Genomic DNA, 16,895 nt, shown 5'->3' on the forward strand with positions numbered 1-16,895 from the left:
AAGACGGAAGGCGCAATGCGAATACGACTTTGGGTGGGAGAGATGGCGAGAAGCAGTGGAGAAGCACTACAGGAGAAATATGTAGCTGCCCAGCTCGTCCTGTGTTCTAAACGGGCGCGGTCCAAATTTTGTAAACAGGAGGTGGTTTCGATTGAACCTCTAGAAAACGCGGTGGTCGACGCGGAGAACGCGTACGTGTTCAACTAATCCAAATCGGGAACATATTAGAATTTCTGTGGTCCTGTATTCACGTACTCATGCTTGCATCCCCCAACGCCTGCGCTAATAAACAATGCAATCCCATCTCGAAGACTCCTAATCCTGATTGAGAATGAGTACTTCGTCCCGTCCCAATCGAGGAGTTGCATTCCCTTCAACTCGATCATCCTCACTATCGTGTTCAATTGCTTTACCTTTGCCCTTGTCCTCCTCCTTCTTCTCCTCCTCCTTGCCCTCAATTGACGTTTGTCGCGCTGGACTGAAAACTGGTGGGTAGCTGTCGTAAGAGATATCGGCCTTTTCCGAGATTCCTTTTATTTCCTCCACTGGGTCATCTGCAGTCTTCAGCTTCGGTGTGGGCTCATCAAATATGGTAGCAATTGCTCGTGTAGCAAGACTTGCATTGTCATGGGTCTTCAACACATGTTTTCTGTCACTCCAGAATTCAAGCTCTCCAATTTGGGCATCGGCGGCATCCACAGCAGCAAGGAGATGATTAATTCTTCGACTTTCAACTTCGCCCTCCGGTCTCTTCTCGTCGTCATGTTTCTGCCGATGCTGGCGTGCTTCATTTGCCGTGTCCTTAAGATACGAAAGTAGCTGTCTCCTTGAATTCTGAAAGACGAAGAATGACATGACGTCGGAAACATGATCCCTCAGGTAGACCAATTCCTCTCCCCCTTGAGTGACAAATTTTTTCACCAGATCAATCTTTTCTCGATCGATCGTGGCGAATCTCAGGGCTTTGAGAAGACTTGCAATATCTTTGATGTCCTCGGGTGGCTCATCCACATCGGTTGTGCTGGGATAGCTGATGAAGCTAGATGGCCTTGCCGGTTTACCGGGACCATCGACAGCACTGACAGGACTTTGATCTCGTTGGGAATGAATGGTGAAATAGTCCCCGGTCAAGTAATGAGCAGCACCCATACTCCCAGGTTTTCCGCGTCCAGGTTCTGGTTCTTTCTTGACTCTTTTGCGCAACCAGCGTCTTCGCCTGACGAAAGAATGAAACCAAGGATGTGTGCCATGCCAGGCAAACTTTGGTCCAAACGCAAACGAGTACTGCCAACCTTCCTCATCCACATCATCACTCATGTCAACATACCATGATTTCCATGCCCATTCCCAACTAGGATCTGGCACCTGGGCATTGGTGATGTTGACCGGTGATTCCTTGAAATCCCTGTTGACCCAAGGACTTGGATCATAGGGCATGAGAGAGGAGTGTGAATATAATGGTATGCCACAGAAGAAGGACCCTCGTTGATTTTCATAGAGAATATCAATCTCATGAACCTGCTCTTTCACATATTTGGACTCCTTCCGTCTCTTTTGCGCAATCTTTAGCCGTCTGTCGACCGGTTGACTGTGTGCGAAATCTACAGTATTGGTCCCTTCGGCTGACTCTCCCGTTTCGGGGCGTATCGATGCAGGTTTTGACCCACTCCCTTCTGCCACAGAACTGCCCGCTTGGGAAGAATAGCGATCTTCTTGCCCCTTGGCATATTTCCCTCGGGCCAGATGGTCCTTCACTGACGATTTGGTTGCTCGTTTTGCAAGCTTTCTCCAGCTTGGGCTAGGCGAGCTGGATCGTGGTACATCTTGGTTTTCTGGCTCGGTGGCATCGACTAAGGAAATTTGGTGGTCGTAGGGATCGGGGGCAGCCCCGTCGAGGTTAGAAATGCGCGTGACGATGTTGGAGACATTCTCTGACATTCCTTCGGAATGCAGAAAGGAAGAGGAGTTGCTGGAGGCGAGATATTCAAGATCTACTCATAATCGAGTAGGCAGCTTCCCAACTCCAGGCGTCGGTAAGAGGTGTTTGTTACCACAATTTTGTTGAAATATGTACCAAGAATATTTGCCTTCAATGTCAGAAGACTAAGAGGAGCAGAAGGGAAGGAAAGTTTGAGCGTCACAGGCCGCTGCTGGGCCTGGAACTTGAATTGAGTATTTAGGTCACAAGCAAGGCAGAGATCGGGATAAAGTGCCCACATCCGGAGTGGACGGGGGTCTGTGACCAGGTCGTTTAATTAAAATCATGATGCGCGGGGAATAAAAGAAGCACCCAATGATGTCACCGTCAAAGGCCATGCTTCTCGTCATTCTGGAGGCCGCATGCATCATACCACCACTCATTGCTATCCTCCTACCCAGGTAATTTCTTACCGGGGCCCCGTATTTTGTTCGAACTTCATCTTGACGTCTTTGTCATTCGATATCTCCCCCCATACCTCGACTATTGAGCGATTCAGTTCCATTCCTCCTCCACCTCAGAACCAAGCACTCCGTCATGTCGAGACGAGGACTCACGATTGCCGGGTTGGCTGTCGCAGGCGGGGTTGGGTACTACCTGTATATTGCTGGAGGTGATCCTAAGGCTGCTCGGAAACAATTCGAAGGTAGGTAACCTCGTAGCATTGTCCACTCGAATTCTCGTTGACGTGACCGTAGCCGATGCCTCTAAGCTATCCTCACAAGTGAAGAATGATCTTCCGGGTAAAGAAAGGGAAGCAGAGAAGAAGACGGATGCTTGGGGAGCTCAAACTGGCCAGAAGTTCGACCAAGCCGTAAGATCCTCACTGTCTGATCGCACGAATCAGTCCTGACCAGGCCACAGTCTGCCGATGCCAAATCCAAACTCGCCGATGCCGAATCCAAAGCGAAAGACTTGAGTGCAAAGACAGGCAATCAGATCAACAGTGCCATTGACAAGTTTGACAAGACGGTGGAAGACAAGGCAGCCAAGGCAAAGAGTGGAATCAGCAGCTGGTTCGGTTCTGGAAAATAGGTCAAATTGCGATGATGGTGCTGATTCTGGCGTTGGGGAGATTTATCATGTGTATAATGCTGCGTACATCGTGCTTCTGGAACGACCCGGCCTCAAATTAAGAACAAAGTACAGTCAATGGCGCCATAGCTTCGTCGATTGATTCTGTTCCACCTTGTATTCTTCCAGGATCAATCTTGAGACCAACATGATCTGACAGGCAAGACCTTGAGACCCTTGAGACGCGTGACCACAGCCATCGTCGAGAAAAGCGTTTCCTCCCCAGTGCATCTCGGGTATGTATAATCAGACGAGGGGCATCCGTTCTGACTGACTTGCGATGGCTTTCAAACAGTTGACGTCCGCACTAACTTCATAGAAACGCAGTCAATTTTCCCAGACCGAGCCCAGTCCCATGCAGCTCAGATGCAGCAAACTATTGATCGGGAGATTTCCGAGGTATTATCAGATCTTTCTAGTATTGCTTTGATCCAGACCTGTCTCTTGACTCTCCTTGCCTCTTCAAGAATTCAATCATCCTTTCAAGACCTTGAAAGACCGGTTATGGAACCACGCGACGGTCCGGGCCCTGAGTTCTCGAATACCAGGTTCGTTCGCACCTCAACAGAGTAAAATGCGCCTTATCGAACCACTGGTTTCCTGCGCTGTTCGACACTATGACGTGTCTCGCATGAAGATATCCACTACCAAGTCGAAATCGACCATTCACTCTGTACAGAAAGCATGACCGAGACATGCCGCCAAGAAACGTATACAACAAGTCCTGCCCATGACCCCAATGGGGGATGCGGGCGAGAAAGAATTTCCGGCAAATTTCCCGTGTCACCTGTGTCTCTAGTGGTAAGTAATTGACTTGATGTGCTGGCATTCAGCTGGGCCGGGGTACACATTCACGCATGAACCGCCGAGTGAAATAAGATGGGCCGTTTGATGATGCCTCCCTCATTCGCCTCGAGGAAGTGAAGTCGATAAAAAGGCCTGTGGTAGGTTTGTTTCTTTTCTGCATTCTCGAAGATACTGTTCGTTTGATTGATATCAGCCATGTCGTTCTTCAAGAAACTCAAAGATGAACTCAAGGAGATGTTGAATGATGGCGATGACGGCGGCAAGCAGAAGAAAGAGGAGGAAGGTATGGATCCAGCATCCCAGATCAACCTTTCTAAATACTCCCGCGAAGCTGACACGTCCATCTAGTTCACGCCTCCGATCAAACCAGGGACTTCCACAATCAGCCTCCAAACGTAAACGATCAACGAGATCCCTATGGTCAACCGCAACAACTTTACCCTCAATACGGATACTCTCCTCCACCACCATCCGGATATGACCTGCCTCCATCTAGTCCCCAGCTACCGCCAGGTTGGATATCACAGTGGGAACCAAATACTCAAAGACATTACTACCTTGAACAAACCACTGGTCGGACTCAATATGAGCCTCCGAGTTGGGGAGGGGCACCATCGTCCGGTGGTCTGGGTTTCCATCAGAACTATGGTGGAGCAATGCCCGCTGCACCACCGATGGGTGGACATGGCGAGCACACCAGAGTTTATTATGGTGCTCCAGGACACGGACATGAAGAGAACCAAGGCTCTGGCATAGGAAATATGGTCGTTGCTGGAGTGGGAGGTGCCGCCTTGGGTGTTCTCGCTGCAAATGTGTTGTCGGACGGTGGTGATGATAAATGATCTCCCGCAACAGCTCATCACAAAAATAGTGCTAACACCAATCCAGACTCACACCCTGCCGCGGCTACTGCACCAGCAGGCAATGGAGCACTGCCCCCTGCGGCTCCAACAGAGCCTCCACTCGAGTACAATCCAGAGTTGTCATCAAGTCAGCGATCTTCCCTGCAGGAAGGGCGCGAGGATCTCGAAGAGGCAAAGGCTGAGGTGGCTGAGGAGTCCGACCCGTCAAGTAGCGATATTGAGGAACTCCAGGAGGCTCAGGAGGAGTATGCGAGTGAAGTTGAGAGTGCGCACGAAGAACTCGAAGAGTGATCTGAGTAAAGGTATGCCTGTACCTGGTTGGTGCTCAATAAAGGCCCAGCCAGCAGATGCTTGTTGAGCTCTCATTTCACACAATTTTTATCATCAACACTTTTTTGCCCTCTTCCATCCACTCCTTGACTTCCCATCCTTGCTTTTGAAGGACAACGAACATCTTGACGAACTCGTCGGGAAAGGTGCATACGCTCAAGGTCTCTATTCCTTGGCTTGTTGCGTGCTTTTCGACCTCGTTGACCATGCCGGCAAACACGCCAGTCCCACGCGCCACTTCACTGACGCCGGCCAACCAGATGTGCAGCCGTGGAAGGGGAAATGAGCCATCTGATCTGACGTGTGCGAAAATGAAGCCCTTCACATCGCTAGTTGAATGGTAGGAAGCTGCGTCCGCGCTTGTTGATGACAAATGTTCTGGAGAAGTCGTGGTACCTGTACCAGTGCAGGCAGCGTAGACCAAGATAGAGCCGCGTTGAGATAAACGACGGGCCCATTCGTCGAGCGAGGAATGATGTGTCAGTGATGAGGCGGCGGTGTCGAAGATCTGGTTGGAGAGTGCAAGAATGGGCTCCAAAGATAACGAGGAATCTTGAGTGGGATAGACTATCGATCAGCCTATGCGCCGGTTTCGGCAACACTTTCCGTGTTCGTGATCTCGTGGTTACCGAAGGTCGGTTCTGGCGTAGTTGGGATGCTTTGCAAGAGTCAAGTAGAATTCGGTTCACGAAACAAGAAAGCTTTTCCCAAATCTCTTGGTTGTTGAAATCTGCATGTGAAACTTCTCCACAACCCGAGGATGGGTCTTTCTTTTCACCTCGACTATCCCTGAACGAAGAACATGGTTCTGGTGCTGGAGACTGTCCACACGGTACGGCGACTTTCCACCGAATTTTCAACAGTTCGAGCAAAACGACCACAAGTCGACTCCAGGAGTTCGCAGAGTATGTTCGGGGTGCCTCCACATTGGCGATTTCCGGGCCAGCTTTTTGTCAATCTCGCTCCCGGACTGAAAAAGGAAAGATGCCCGGCCTCAGGTCCGAAATAATACAAAAAGTCCCCATTTTGGAAATGTATCGGGAAAGCAACCACCCACAGGGACTCGAAACACCAATTGAGGCTAGTTGTGCGGGCGTTGTCCGCATGGTGGAAAAGTACCTGAAAAACCTCCCATTTTCCTAGGGCTTGAGGTACCTTTCCACTTTGCCTCCTTCGCACACTCGATTTTGGCCTTGTTGCGTGTCAGGGTGTCTCTGTTGTCTATGAAGCCTTTCTATCGTCTATACAAATCGCGAATCGAGCAACAATGAGGTAAAGAGCTCGCAAATTCCAAAGGTATGTGAGAGCCTCGATTTTGATGTTTTGGTACCTCGATTTGTACGATTGTAAAATAACGAGTGGAATTGTATTTGGTAGCTAGAAGGCCACTTTTATTCCCAGTTACTAGCGCCTTGGCATATTTCACACGACTTTACAAGGTTTTTTGGGGGGGTGGGGTTGTTAGGTACCTTTTACATCATTGCCCTTTTCGGCCCTTTCAGTCTAACGCATGCAAGGTCATCTTCTTGTCCCATGGATCAAATTGAGTGCTCTACGGACCGCTATAGCCAAGCAGCTCGTCTACCCATGGTCCCTTCAAGACCTTGAATCTACCCGTTCCCAGCTCAAGATCTTCAATTCGATCCCACTATCTTCAGGTCAATTGATATTTCCAATTCCAAATCCAAATTCTCCCAGGTTCGTCGATCCCGCTCTTCTCAAAAAGCGGTCGAAAGGTCCAACGCCATGAATAAATGCAAATCCTCCCACCAGTTCTAAATCCAGTGCCATTCATTCATTCACTCATTCAAATCTCATTCCACTGTCCGGTATCCGGTGTCCAATCCAACCCAGCTTAACGTCGATCAAACTCCGAACGCTTTTGCTCAAGAAGTAACCCATTTCCAACGCTGCGAGGCTTTGCTTTTCTTCGATGAATAGAGGTGATTGTGCGAACATGACCGATAATGCCAAGGTCGATGCGTCCGTAAATTTTGCCATGTTGTGCTTTAATTTGCTGTATGTCGTAGAAATGATCAAATTGCAGTTCAGACTTCATTGCTGCGTCTCGCCATCGTCTCATGTCGTGTCGTGCTAGCATGTTCGAGTTCGTTTCCATTCGACACCAGCGTCTTCATCGAAACGGCTTCGGGCACGACAGAGGTCGACCCTCGCTTCCTGCGTCTCTTCTTCGTCACCACTCATGACGGCGACTCTCAACCTCTCTTCCGCCTTTTTCCTCTTTCGCTCCTGCCGCTCCTCATTCTCACGCATCTCACGGATCATGGCCGACTTTTCACGAATGCGGCCACCATAACGGTAGAAGAGGAATGGAATCGGGATAATAAGCACCTCAAGCAGACCAAGAAGGGTTCCGGCCCAATTGGGACCGATGGCTCGGTACATAGCGGGTCCGGCGAGTGGGAGGGTGCCGCCCAGGAGCGACCGCATGACGGCGTTGCCGGCCATAGCACTTGCGGCGTATATTCCATAGCTGTATGTGAGGTAGTTGCCGGCGTAGATAAAGACCGCACCATTACCGAAACCAAACGGAATACCGGCTGCAATGGGTAATGCCCAGTGAATGCTGATCGGATAGCAGGTCCAAGCGAACCAGAGCTCGCCGATGGGGATAAGAATGGCGGCAATACAGACGATGCTCATCATTGCCTCGGGCGGTACGTTGCCATCTTTATCGACTTCGTGGGAATTGATCAATTTGCGAACGGGCGAGGCGCTGCATATGATGATCATGGTCCCGATACCGATTCCAAGAAAGGAGAGACCACTCACACCAATGGACCAGCCTCGCATTTCGGTGAAGACGATCGGATACGCGACGAAACAAAGATAAAGAATTCCTAGGTCCTCGTCAGTTTTGTTGGTTTTCCAAAGGCAAGGGGGGGAGCGAACCGTATATTAGCGAGATGTAGACGTTCCAGAAAATGCAGATGGGTTCTTTGACAGCCATGACAAAAGGACGACTCAGATTGATCTTCATTAACTCGATGAATCCGACTCGAACGTCGTACCGGCTCCAGTATCTTTCATCATTGTTCTCACGGCGTAACCGTTGGGCTCGCCGTTGTAACAAGACTGGCGCGTATGTCTCCTTTTGGAGCACGAGGAGAATAAATGATGTCCCTCCCCAAATCATGGTAATCCAATTTGTCCATCGCCAGCCCAGGTATTCAGTCACGAAGCCGCCAATTGTAGGTCCGACGACCGGTCCATTCATGGGGCCAATACACCAGACCGAGAAGGCTGTGGCGCGATATTCGTCAGACACCAGATCCGCAATGGTGCCGGGAGCATTGGCGATCATCGCACTGCCAAAGATGGCCCCAAAGAACCTCACCACAATGATACTTACCATATCATGGGCAAGAGTAGCCGGAAGAACGAGAATGGTGAACATGGCCATACATGTTGTGTAGACCGGACGGCGACCGTATGTCTCAGCAATGGGCGCGAGTATCAGTGAGCCTATCGCGAGACCGAACAGGTAAGTCGTCACACCAAGAGTCGCGACCGATTCTGAAGAGACTCCAAATTCTTCCTGCATGGCTGACATGCCGGATGTATACGACGTCGAATACATCACCACCACCAAGGTGCCAAAGGATATGGCGAAGATGGAGAAGGACTTGTACCACAACGACCAGTTTCGGGGATCTCCAGGGTCATCCCCATCAAAATCGACTTCATACGCAGGATCTGAAGTAAACGTCGTGCCTCGAGTCGTGACTCTGGTCGCAGTCCCTGTGGCGGATTGTCTTGATGCTTGAGTGATGGTTAAGGTAAGTGCCCGTTCATCATGATCAGATTCCGATCGAGAGATTGTTGATGTGGGAGAGTGGTCGACGGAGGAATAGAATTCCTTTTGAGAAGGACTTTGAGGGCTAGGACTTTGGTCTGGAGTTCGAAGTCTTGTATGATCAGGAGGGGGGTATGGAGAGGTGACGACTGGAGGAACCGATTTCTCCAGATTGGCCATTTTTGCCAAATATTCGAAAGACTGGTCTCAAAATCGCAACAGCTATGTTGGGGGTGGTTCGGGAAATGGGGAGATGCAAAGAAGGATTGCCACGCAACGGTGAAAAAGGGCGTAAACCGAGCAAGAGAGTGAATGAACCTACCTATGGCATATCACAGTAGAAGTGCGGCGTACTTACATTGGGTTGCGCAAGGCTTGTCGACTCAACCGTCCGGAAAAGGTGCCGTGCAGACCAGTCATGACGAGGCAAGAGTTTGCTAGTGAAGAGGAAGAGCGGCAATGGCAGAGCTTGAGAAGTCGGAGATAAGACATTTCGGTGGTGGTATTCTGGTGGGGAAAGGCAAAAAGCCCATGAAAAACTCGTCTGTATACGCCCGCTTTGGTCTATTGGATTGTTAAGCAGAGTTTTCATCCCCCCTGCAAATGAACCTCGGTATCCCCCCTCGTCGGGTGTCTTGTTGTTTTTGGACAAGCGCAAACTCTTCCCCCCTTCGTTCAGCAGTGGCTTGATAGGCGAGATAAAGGCTGCAAAAGTCGCTCATTCCCCAGATTGTCGACGCACCTGGGGATGGAGGGGGCAGGCCTATCACGAGATATATCTCAAAGATGGCCCGAGGAGTGGCGCAATCTGTTGATGTACCCCCGTCATACCATACATAGATCAGGAATCGCAGCCATAATCACTCTCATGGTGGCTCGCCATTTATTGTTTCTCGATTCGGACTGGCGACATTGGGCCGATCGAGAGCATCAGAATCAAATGGGCGTGAAAATTTTTGTGTTTGGGAAGTTTCTCTAGACTTCAACGATTGTCTTCGAGACGCACCAATGCGAGAGCACGACTCGGTCAGGTAGAGCTCATGAGACCCTTGTTATGTGTTCTGGCATTGTCAAATTCCTTGCTCTTGCTAGCGAATGCTGCACCATTGCGGATCGCAGTCCACGACACTCTCGAGGCTGTTTACACACTCATATCATCTAGGTCCGTCGCCGTCCGGAGAAGTCCTAGCCATGATTTGAGAAGGAGGAAATGTTTCTTTTATCTCGAAGGCCAGATTGAATGCTCATTGTCGTCAATCCATGTGTGGTGAAGGGTCGTCCGATTAGGATTTGTTCGCTAAGACTTCGAATAATGGCATGAAAGAGGGTCCATCCATTTCAATCGCTCAGTCCCCAAAAGACTCCACCGACAAATTACAAATAGCGACTCCCATCAGATAGATATTGGTTCCGGAAGACTTCGGCGTTTTCATAAAGCGATTACGGACGGGTTACTCTTTGGTCTCTCAAACATCAAAAGCTGTATATCGAGAAGACGAGGAGAAGTCAAAAGGAAACTCTAAATCAGCAACGTGATTTTGCTTTGCTGTATCAACACCTTAATCATGACCATGCGTATGCGTGAACCCTCAGATGCCATTGTGTCGACGCTTGAGCCAATCATGAAACCATGAAATCCGTATGCTCTCCGGGTTCAATCCCTGTTCACGACCCTCAGACTTCGCCTTGGGTTCAAGACCACCCCTAAGAAACTCGGTTCTTGACCTGCCATAAGGTCATCTGTACTGCTTGCTGCAGTCGCTGAGCCAGTACCACCAGGCACATTTTTGTAAGGATTGTTGCTTGATAACTGATTCACTCTCCCTCCGATTCTTGACCCGGTACTGCCATTTCCACTTCGGTTATCCGCACTGTTGCGGCTGTCGCTTGTTTGACTCTTGTCTGTGTATTTTCCGCCCCCGTAGCCGGTCTCGATATACCTGGGGTCATCTGACAGCTGCTGTCTTTGTGCCATTGACACGTGGTTCTTATAAATTTTGAGTTGCTCCCGGTATAGCCAGGTACAGAATCCCAAATAAGCGGCGAGAACGGCGAAAAATCCAGCGATGACTCCGGCGACGATGGCTCCGACATTGGTGCCGCCTGATGAATTGTTGTCGCCGTTGTCGTTACCGCTAGCGCCACTGCCCGGAGATGATGTCACTGTCGCAACAGGCCCGTCGGATTGTGTGACCGTATATGTTCTTGGAGTGCCTGTGGCCAGAGGTCCTTGAGTGGCCGATTGAGCGGGAGCAGTGAGGGTGGCTGCTCCCACGGCATTACCTCCAACGACGGACTGTACTGGCTCTGGAACTTGGTAACCATATGAACCCTGAAGCGCGGAAGGGTCATCCTGCTGGCTTTTTTGCCGGTTAAGGTTGTCTTTGGTCTCCACGGCAGTATATTCGTTCTGCCACGTGAGGGAACTGGTGTTGAAAACGTATATGCCGGGACTTTCACAAGATAGATCTTGCCCGACATATCCACCAACCACGACCATTTGCGCATTCCAAACATTGCAAGTATGTCCTGCTCTCGCTGGTGGGTTCGCTTGGTTGGACATATCAACCTTGATCCAGGTGAATGACGGAATTGTCAAAATCCACATATCGTCGTACTGAGTTTGCTCTCCATATGGTATCAAGTTTTGCCCCCCATACATGTATACCTGGGCTGAACTTCCGTCGGCCGCGGATACTGCCACGGCACACGGATTGACTCGAATCTCCGGGGTCTCTCCTGCCGTGGCTTGCTTATACCAAGTCGATGAATCAATATCATAGACATCGATAATGTTCATTTGGGTAAACGTGGCGTTGGTGCCACCTGCGAGGCCAAGTATAATACCGGACTTGCCATATCCAGGAACGTAAACGAGGACTCCGTCTGCACGTTCAGGAAATCCATCCGAATCCTGGGTTCCGCCCTCCGTGATATTGCGATAAATACCCGACGAACCGGCCACGTTTCCACCATTCACCGCAGCATTGCTGTATCCCGGAAACGTATATTCAAGAAGGCCTCGAAGATAGACTCGGGCAATTGACTGGGACCAACCGGGGGTAGTATAGCCATCGAGATGTCCACCAAAATAAAAGCCGCGGCCGATATGTGGTACCGATATGCCTGCGCCCTCGGCCGCACGCTGAACTGGTTGATTGGCTTCTTCCGAATTCTGCCCGGCGCTTGTTAGCGGGTTTGATGATTCAGACCATGATGAGGAGGAGATATCGTAGGACCAGGTCGAAAAGGGAACAGGTGAAGTAACTGGAGAATCCGAAAACTCGCCGCCGTAGAGGTACAAGGAATCATACGAGTTCCAGAGGTACCCGAGTGAAACTGCAGGTGGACCACTGGGGATGGGAAGGCCAGTCAATGACGGCGAGGATATCTGCCAGGACTTGGTGAGGTCGAGGGTAAGAAAGTCGTTATCTATTTGCACGACGGTTAGCAGATTAAACAGGAGCGACTCGGAGCACATACTCCACGTATCTGTCGTCTGGTCTGAAGACGTGGTCGATCGGCCTCCGTACAAATATAATGTCCCATTGACCAAGGCGCTTTGTTGTGACCATCTTTTGCAAACAACGGTCGGACTGTCGTCTCTCTTAACCTTCCCGATGGCCTCAATATCTCCGAGGGTTCCAGCTCTTTCTCCAACAGAATTTGCATCGGCCGTCAGCAAAGGAGACGTAGGCAAGCTTGGAATAACAAGTACAATCACAAGGGTCAGAAAGAGTAGCCTGGGAAGTGTAGGGAAGGACGGAAGCATTTGTTCTCGAGAATGTTTCTCTGGAGGCAACGATTCCGACCAACTGACGGGATCAGGTTTGAAGAGGTCAACTCTGCTACGAAAGTGGGCTTGTAGTCCTTGTCTTGAATCCCTTCTCAATTTGGCATCGATAATCGCATCATCGCCATCGAGTCCGACTTCGAGAAAGGCAGAATTTCGGCGAAGGGGTTTATCGTCACCCAAACAGGGGTCTCGGGCGTAATGTATCCTGTCAGCTTCTGGGCTCCAACGAGGAGGATATTTCTGGAAAGGAATAGGTGTGTCCGTAGGTGTTGTGGCATGTTCGGAATCGGAGCATTGAAACTCGCTGGATGCCATTCGGAAAATGGTAGAGACGTGCCTAGCAAATGAGACGGGCCATAGAGTGATGGCGGCAACAGTGAAAAACAATGACGACCGGGGGGAGAAAGGCTGTGTCTTGCATAGATGAGTTTGAATACAGCTCACCGTACAGTAAATTCAAGGCCTAGAACTCGGATGTGTATGAGGTTGAACGATTGAGATCAGCTGCGACTAAGTCAGGCCATTGTCAACAAGACTGGGACATGGAACGGCCAATGAAGTCAGGTGGGAATGGTGGTCCACGCCTGGGGGGCAGTGCTCTGCTGCGATGGAAGTTCAGTATGAATGTGGGAACAATCTTTTCGATTCGCAAGGTCTCAGACATGCAGATCGATGCTGACCTACAGATATGGCCCCTCTTTTTGTCTAGCAACCGGGCGGATCGCATGGCAGTGAGGAGTTGATGGGAAAGAAATACCCGACGGCCACTAGAGCCCAGAACCTCGATCTCAATAAAGCAGTTGGTGGAGATGGCCGGGGCAGCCCGCTGCTGGCGTCGCTCCTTTCCTCTTTTAATCTACCCTACTTTTTCCTCCTGCAACCATTTTCTGGATGCCACTTCCGGCCCTTGTTTCCACTTCACCAAACATCTTCTCTGCCCAACAATGGCGCAAATGAGGGATTCGACGGCTTCGAAGACGATCGAAATCTACGATTGGTAGGAGCAAAGAAGGATCGAAGAGATCTCGGAAATACGAACTAATAGAATTCCAGTTTCAAGGTCAATCCCAGTCATCCTCCGCCAAGGCATCTCAGAGGGTAGTTCTCCTTTCGAAAACGAAAAAAAAAAAAAAAAAAAAAAAAAACACTTTGTTTGCAGAAGAAATTAATGAATGACAGGGGGAGGGTCCATTGACTATTGGTTTGGTCATATTTCGTACAAACATGATCATTCAGCGTCGTGAGGAGCCAGTCAAGGAATGTCCTCATTCATCCATCAAGGTTTTCCAAAAGGTTACTTTTACCACTTTTCATTTCATTCTCACTACAAACGAGCAAGACCAACAGTCTCACCAGGTGCGTGGTAAGTTGGGATCTTCATGTCCAAGGCGGAACCCCTGTATCCAAGATCCTCAGCAGCGAGCACGGAGCACTTCTCGCCGATGAGTAGGGCAGTCTGGCATATGGTCAGCGCTGGACAAAGTAAAGGGGTGGTGAGAGGTCTTACCGAGAAGGTGTTGCAGCCAACATTGTCAGGGCAGATACTGAGATCAGCCACCTTCAAGTTCTTAACACCATGGACGTTCAATCTCTCATCCAAGACACCATGCCTAACAATGCTGTTACCCTCTTTTGGAGCCATGCTACAAGTTCCAAGGGAGTGCCAAGTAGTCTCGCAGTGTCGTTGGACCCATTTTTCAATGTGAGCAACTAGAGTCCCAGGTTAGTAAAGATAATGCATCGTGGTAGGGAAGGAGTTAAGCCTACTGTCTTCCTTGGTGTACCTGAGCTTCTCACGCAAATTTTGCTTGTTCGAGTTGAGGGTGGTGGCCGCAGGTTCATCTCCTCCGTCCGCCGGGATGGTCCAGCTGCCGTGCTGGATGTTTGCAGAAATGTGGTTCGGGCCACCGTAGGCGTTGCGAGTGGCAAGGTCCAAATCTGCAGCTCGGGCCGGCGAGTCGAACTTGAAGTGAGGGTGCATAGCTGTGACCTCACCAGCATAGGCTTGCATGCGACGGGCCGTCTCACGAGACTGGATGTAACCCCAAACCATCGGAGCCATGTCTCGCTTGTCATTCATGAACCCAGCATCGAAGTCAGGAGCCTCATATGGGTCTGGAGAGACGATGTGGGTAAAGCCGCGAGAGAATGGGTACTCCAAGAAGTGGAACATGGTGAAGAATTTCCCCGGAGGCATGTCGAGATGGTCACCGAACCATCCTGAGATAACACTGTAATGCATGACGGGCTTGTCTGGCTTGTTCTTGAAGTAGCTCTCCCATCCGTCGGGGCTGAAGTCCGGTGTGGGCCACGACTTCATCTCCTCGAGTTCTTCCTCGGTCGGTCGAGACTTCACACCAGCCTCGATACCGTTGGTTGACAACGGACCGGTGCCCTTGAGGTTCCACTCCTCAAAGACGGCCTTCTGGACCTCTGGGACACCACGGATAAAATCATCAAAGGACTCCGTATCAGGCGTGGCACGGTAGGTGGCGAAGGTGAGGTAGTGGTCCTGGAAGTTGAGGCCAACACCGGGGAGGTCGACAATGGGTTTGACGCCAGCCTTCCTGAGTTTCACCGGGTCACCAATACCAGATCGCTGGAGGACCAGAGGCGAGCTCAGGGTACCACAGCTGACGATAACGAGTCTGCGAGCCCTCCAGAATTTGCGAGGTGGGTTGGTTCCACCAACTGGTTTCGTTGGCACAGTCAAGACGCCAACTGCCTTGCCGTTCTCAATGACCACTTTGTCAACCTTGGTGTTGCACTGGAGGTGCAAGTTCTGGTATTTGGCACGAGTGGCATGGATGTAGGCATGAGCAGCATCAGAACGACGGCCAGTATCACGGTTGATCCACTTGAGCCAGTGTTCGGCACCGTGTCTGTTTTCGAGGTCAGTGTTTGTGACTGATCAAAATCACAAAACTGCACATACCCAGTGACAAGATCTTGAAGGTCGTCAGTGACGGGGAATCCCAAGCTTTCGGCCGCTCGAAGGAAGTCTTGCATGATGGGATAGGTGTAGTTGCCAAACGAAACCTTGATCGGGCCTTCAAAACCGTGGATGTCTCGGTTGTTGCAAGCACGTTGGTAGGTCTCATGCTTCTTCATCAAAGGAATCAGCTCCTTGGTGGACCATCCCTTGGCTTGGAAATCGTCGTAGTCGGAAGCTGAGGCACGCGTGTACATCATAAAGTTGATTGAGCTGCCCCCACCAAGGACGTGGGCGGCGGGAACGATCGCTCGACGTCCATCAAGCCATTCGGAAGGGCGGGAGTAGTAGAATGTCGCTGTCTTGGAATCCAGCTTCATGTTCTTTGGGTAGATACCAGGACGATACACCCATGGGTTGTTGAGGTTGCTCTCGCCCGCCTCAATCAAGAGGACCTGGAGGTCATGGTCCAGATTCGCCAGACCTTGATAGATGTTAGCGACTTGTCGATGACGAGAATTCTTACGGAAAGCTCACGCCCAGCAGGAACACATCCTGCACTGCCGCCTCCGCAGACGATAATATCAACCTCGTCCGGGACAGTCATGATTGCGATTGATTCAATAGAAACTCGTGCTCGTAAAAACTTGACAATAAAAGGAAGACACGCTTTGCTCAACCAGGAGCAGGCTGGAAGAAAGGAAGAGAAGAGCAAGGGAAACACAAACTCGCATTATAAGATTTTCTGATACAGCTCCTCTCCACCTTTCGGTAAAGAAAATGGAGGGGGGTTATCATGCAGGTAGCATGCTAGTTGGTCCTCGAAGTGAGGAGGTCCGGGCTATGCTCGGTCATCTTTGCGAGCTGATCATCTCGAATTGAGCTCAAGGATGACCTGATTCGAGTGAAATGCGGGGTTTAGACGGTAAGGTTGTGGGTTGACGAAAGAACCAGGAAGCCGTGTTGTGACATAGGCCCGACGTGCGTCGAGGCGACAAGGAGAATCTGTGCTGGGGATGAAACTAGGGAGTCCCTGGACTTGCAGAAATGGAACGAGTCAAGTCAGTGAGACACTCTTTCGAGACATAACAGATGACAAGGGCCACAAGTCTCGAATTCAGGCTGACCAGGGACATATTCCACATATCTGTCTCAAGAAGGCTAGCTCGAGCGAGAAGAGAAAGAGAACGAGTTAGCTTGAGCGAGCCACAGAGCGAGGCCTCAATTTGTGAAGCTAGGTCGACTGCTGCCAGTCAAGTTGAGCACCTGGGTCCTCGACTCGAGACATTGAACGAGTA

The 16,895-nt window shown here is 50.4% G+C and overlaps 6 protein-coding genes across 6 annotated transcripts; 2 read left to right on the forward strand and 4 right to left on the reverse strand.

Annotated features, from left to right (window-relative positions):
• Positions 1-315: 315 nt before the first annotated feature.
• Positions 316-1,938, reverse strand: Z518_04771 (uncharacterized protein; the record flags this gene model as incomplete). The annotated part of the gene is made up of 1 exon (XM_013418477.1): positions 316-1,938. The coding sequence occupies one exon, from the start codon at positions 1,936-1,938 to the stop codon at positions 316-318; it is 1,623 nt and encodes a 540-aa protein (XP_013273931.1).
• Positions 1,939-2,515: 577 nt separating this feature from the next.
• Positions 2,516-3,013, forward strand: Z518_04772 (uncharacterized protein; the record flags this gene model as incomplete). Its single annotated transcript, XM_013418478.1, has 3 exons — positions 2,516-2,624; positions 2,677-2,792; positions 2,843-3,013. 3 exons carry the CDS (start codon positions 2,516-2,518, stop codon positions 3,011-3,013), a joined length of 396 nt encoding a protein of 131 aa, XP_013273932.1.
• A 1,041-nt stretch (positions 3,014-4,054) lies between these two features.
• On the forward strand, positions 4,055-5,013 carry Z518_04773 (uncharacterized protein; the record flags this gene model as incomplete). Its single annotated transcript, XM_013418479.1, has 3 exons — positions 4,055-4,142; positions 4,208-4,687; positions 4,748-5,013. 3 exons carry the CDS (start codon positions 4,055-4,057, stop codon positions 5,011-5,013), a joined length of 834 nt encoding a protein of 277 aa, XP_013273933.1.
• Positions 5,014-7,146: 2,133 nt separating this feature from the next.
• On the reverse strand, positions 7,147-9,049 carry Z518_04774 (uncharacterized protein; the record flags this gene model as incomplete). The annotated part of the gene is made up of 2 exons (XM_013418480.1): positions 7,147-7,913; positions 7,966-9,049. The coding sequence occupies 2 exons, from the start codon at positions 9,047-9,049 to the stop codon at positions 7,147-7,149; spliced, it is 1,851 nt and encodes a 616-aa protein (XP_013273934.1).
• Positions 9,050-10,523: 1,474 nt separating this feature from the next.
• Positions 10,524-12,980, reverse strand: Z518_04775 (uncharacterized protein; the record flags this gene model as incomplete). Its single annotated transcript, XM_013418481.1, has 2 exons — positions 10,524-12,301; positions 12,353-12,980. The coding sequence occupies 2 exons, from the start codon at positions 12,978-12,980 to the stop codon at positions 10,524-10,526; spliced, it is 2,406 nt and encodes an 801-aa protein (XP_013273935.1).
• A 1,009-nt stretch (positions 12,981-13,989) lies between these two features.
• Z518_04776 (uncharacterized protein) lies at positions 13,990-16,204 on the reverse strand (the record flags this gene model as incomplete). Its single annotated transcript, XM_013418482.1, has 5 exons — positions 13,990-14,121; positions 14,173-14,375; positions 14,433-15,547; positions 15,601-16,081; positions 16,135-16,204. The coding sequence occupies 5 exons, from the start codon at positions 16,202-16,204 to the stop codon at positions 13,990-13,992; spliced, it is 2,001 nt and encodes a 666-aa protein (XP_013273936.1).
• Positions 16,205-16,895: the final 691 nt, after the last annotated feature.

This window comes from Rhinocladiella mackenziei, assembly GCF_000835555.1.
Source record: "Rhinocladiella mackenziei CBS 650.93 unplaced genomic scaffold supercont1.3, whole genome shotgun sequence".
In the NCBI taxonomy this organism is placed as follows: Eukaryota; Fungi; Ascomycota; class Eurotiomycetes; order Chaetothyriales; family Herpotrichiellaceae; genus Rhinocladiella; species Rhinocladiella mackenziei.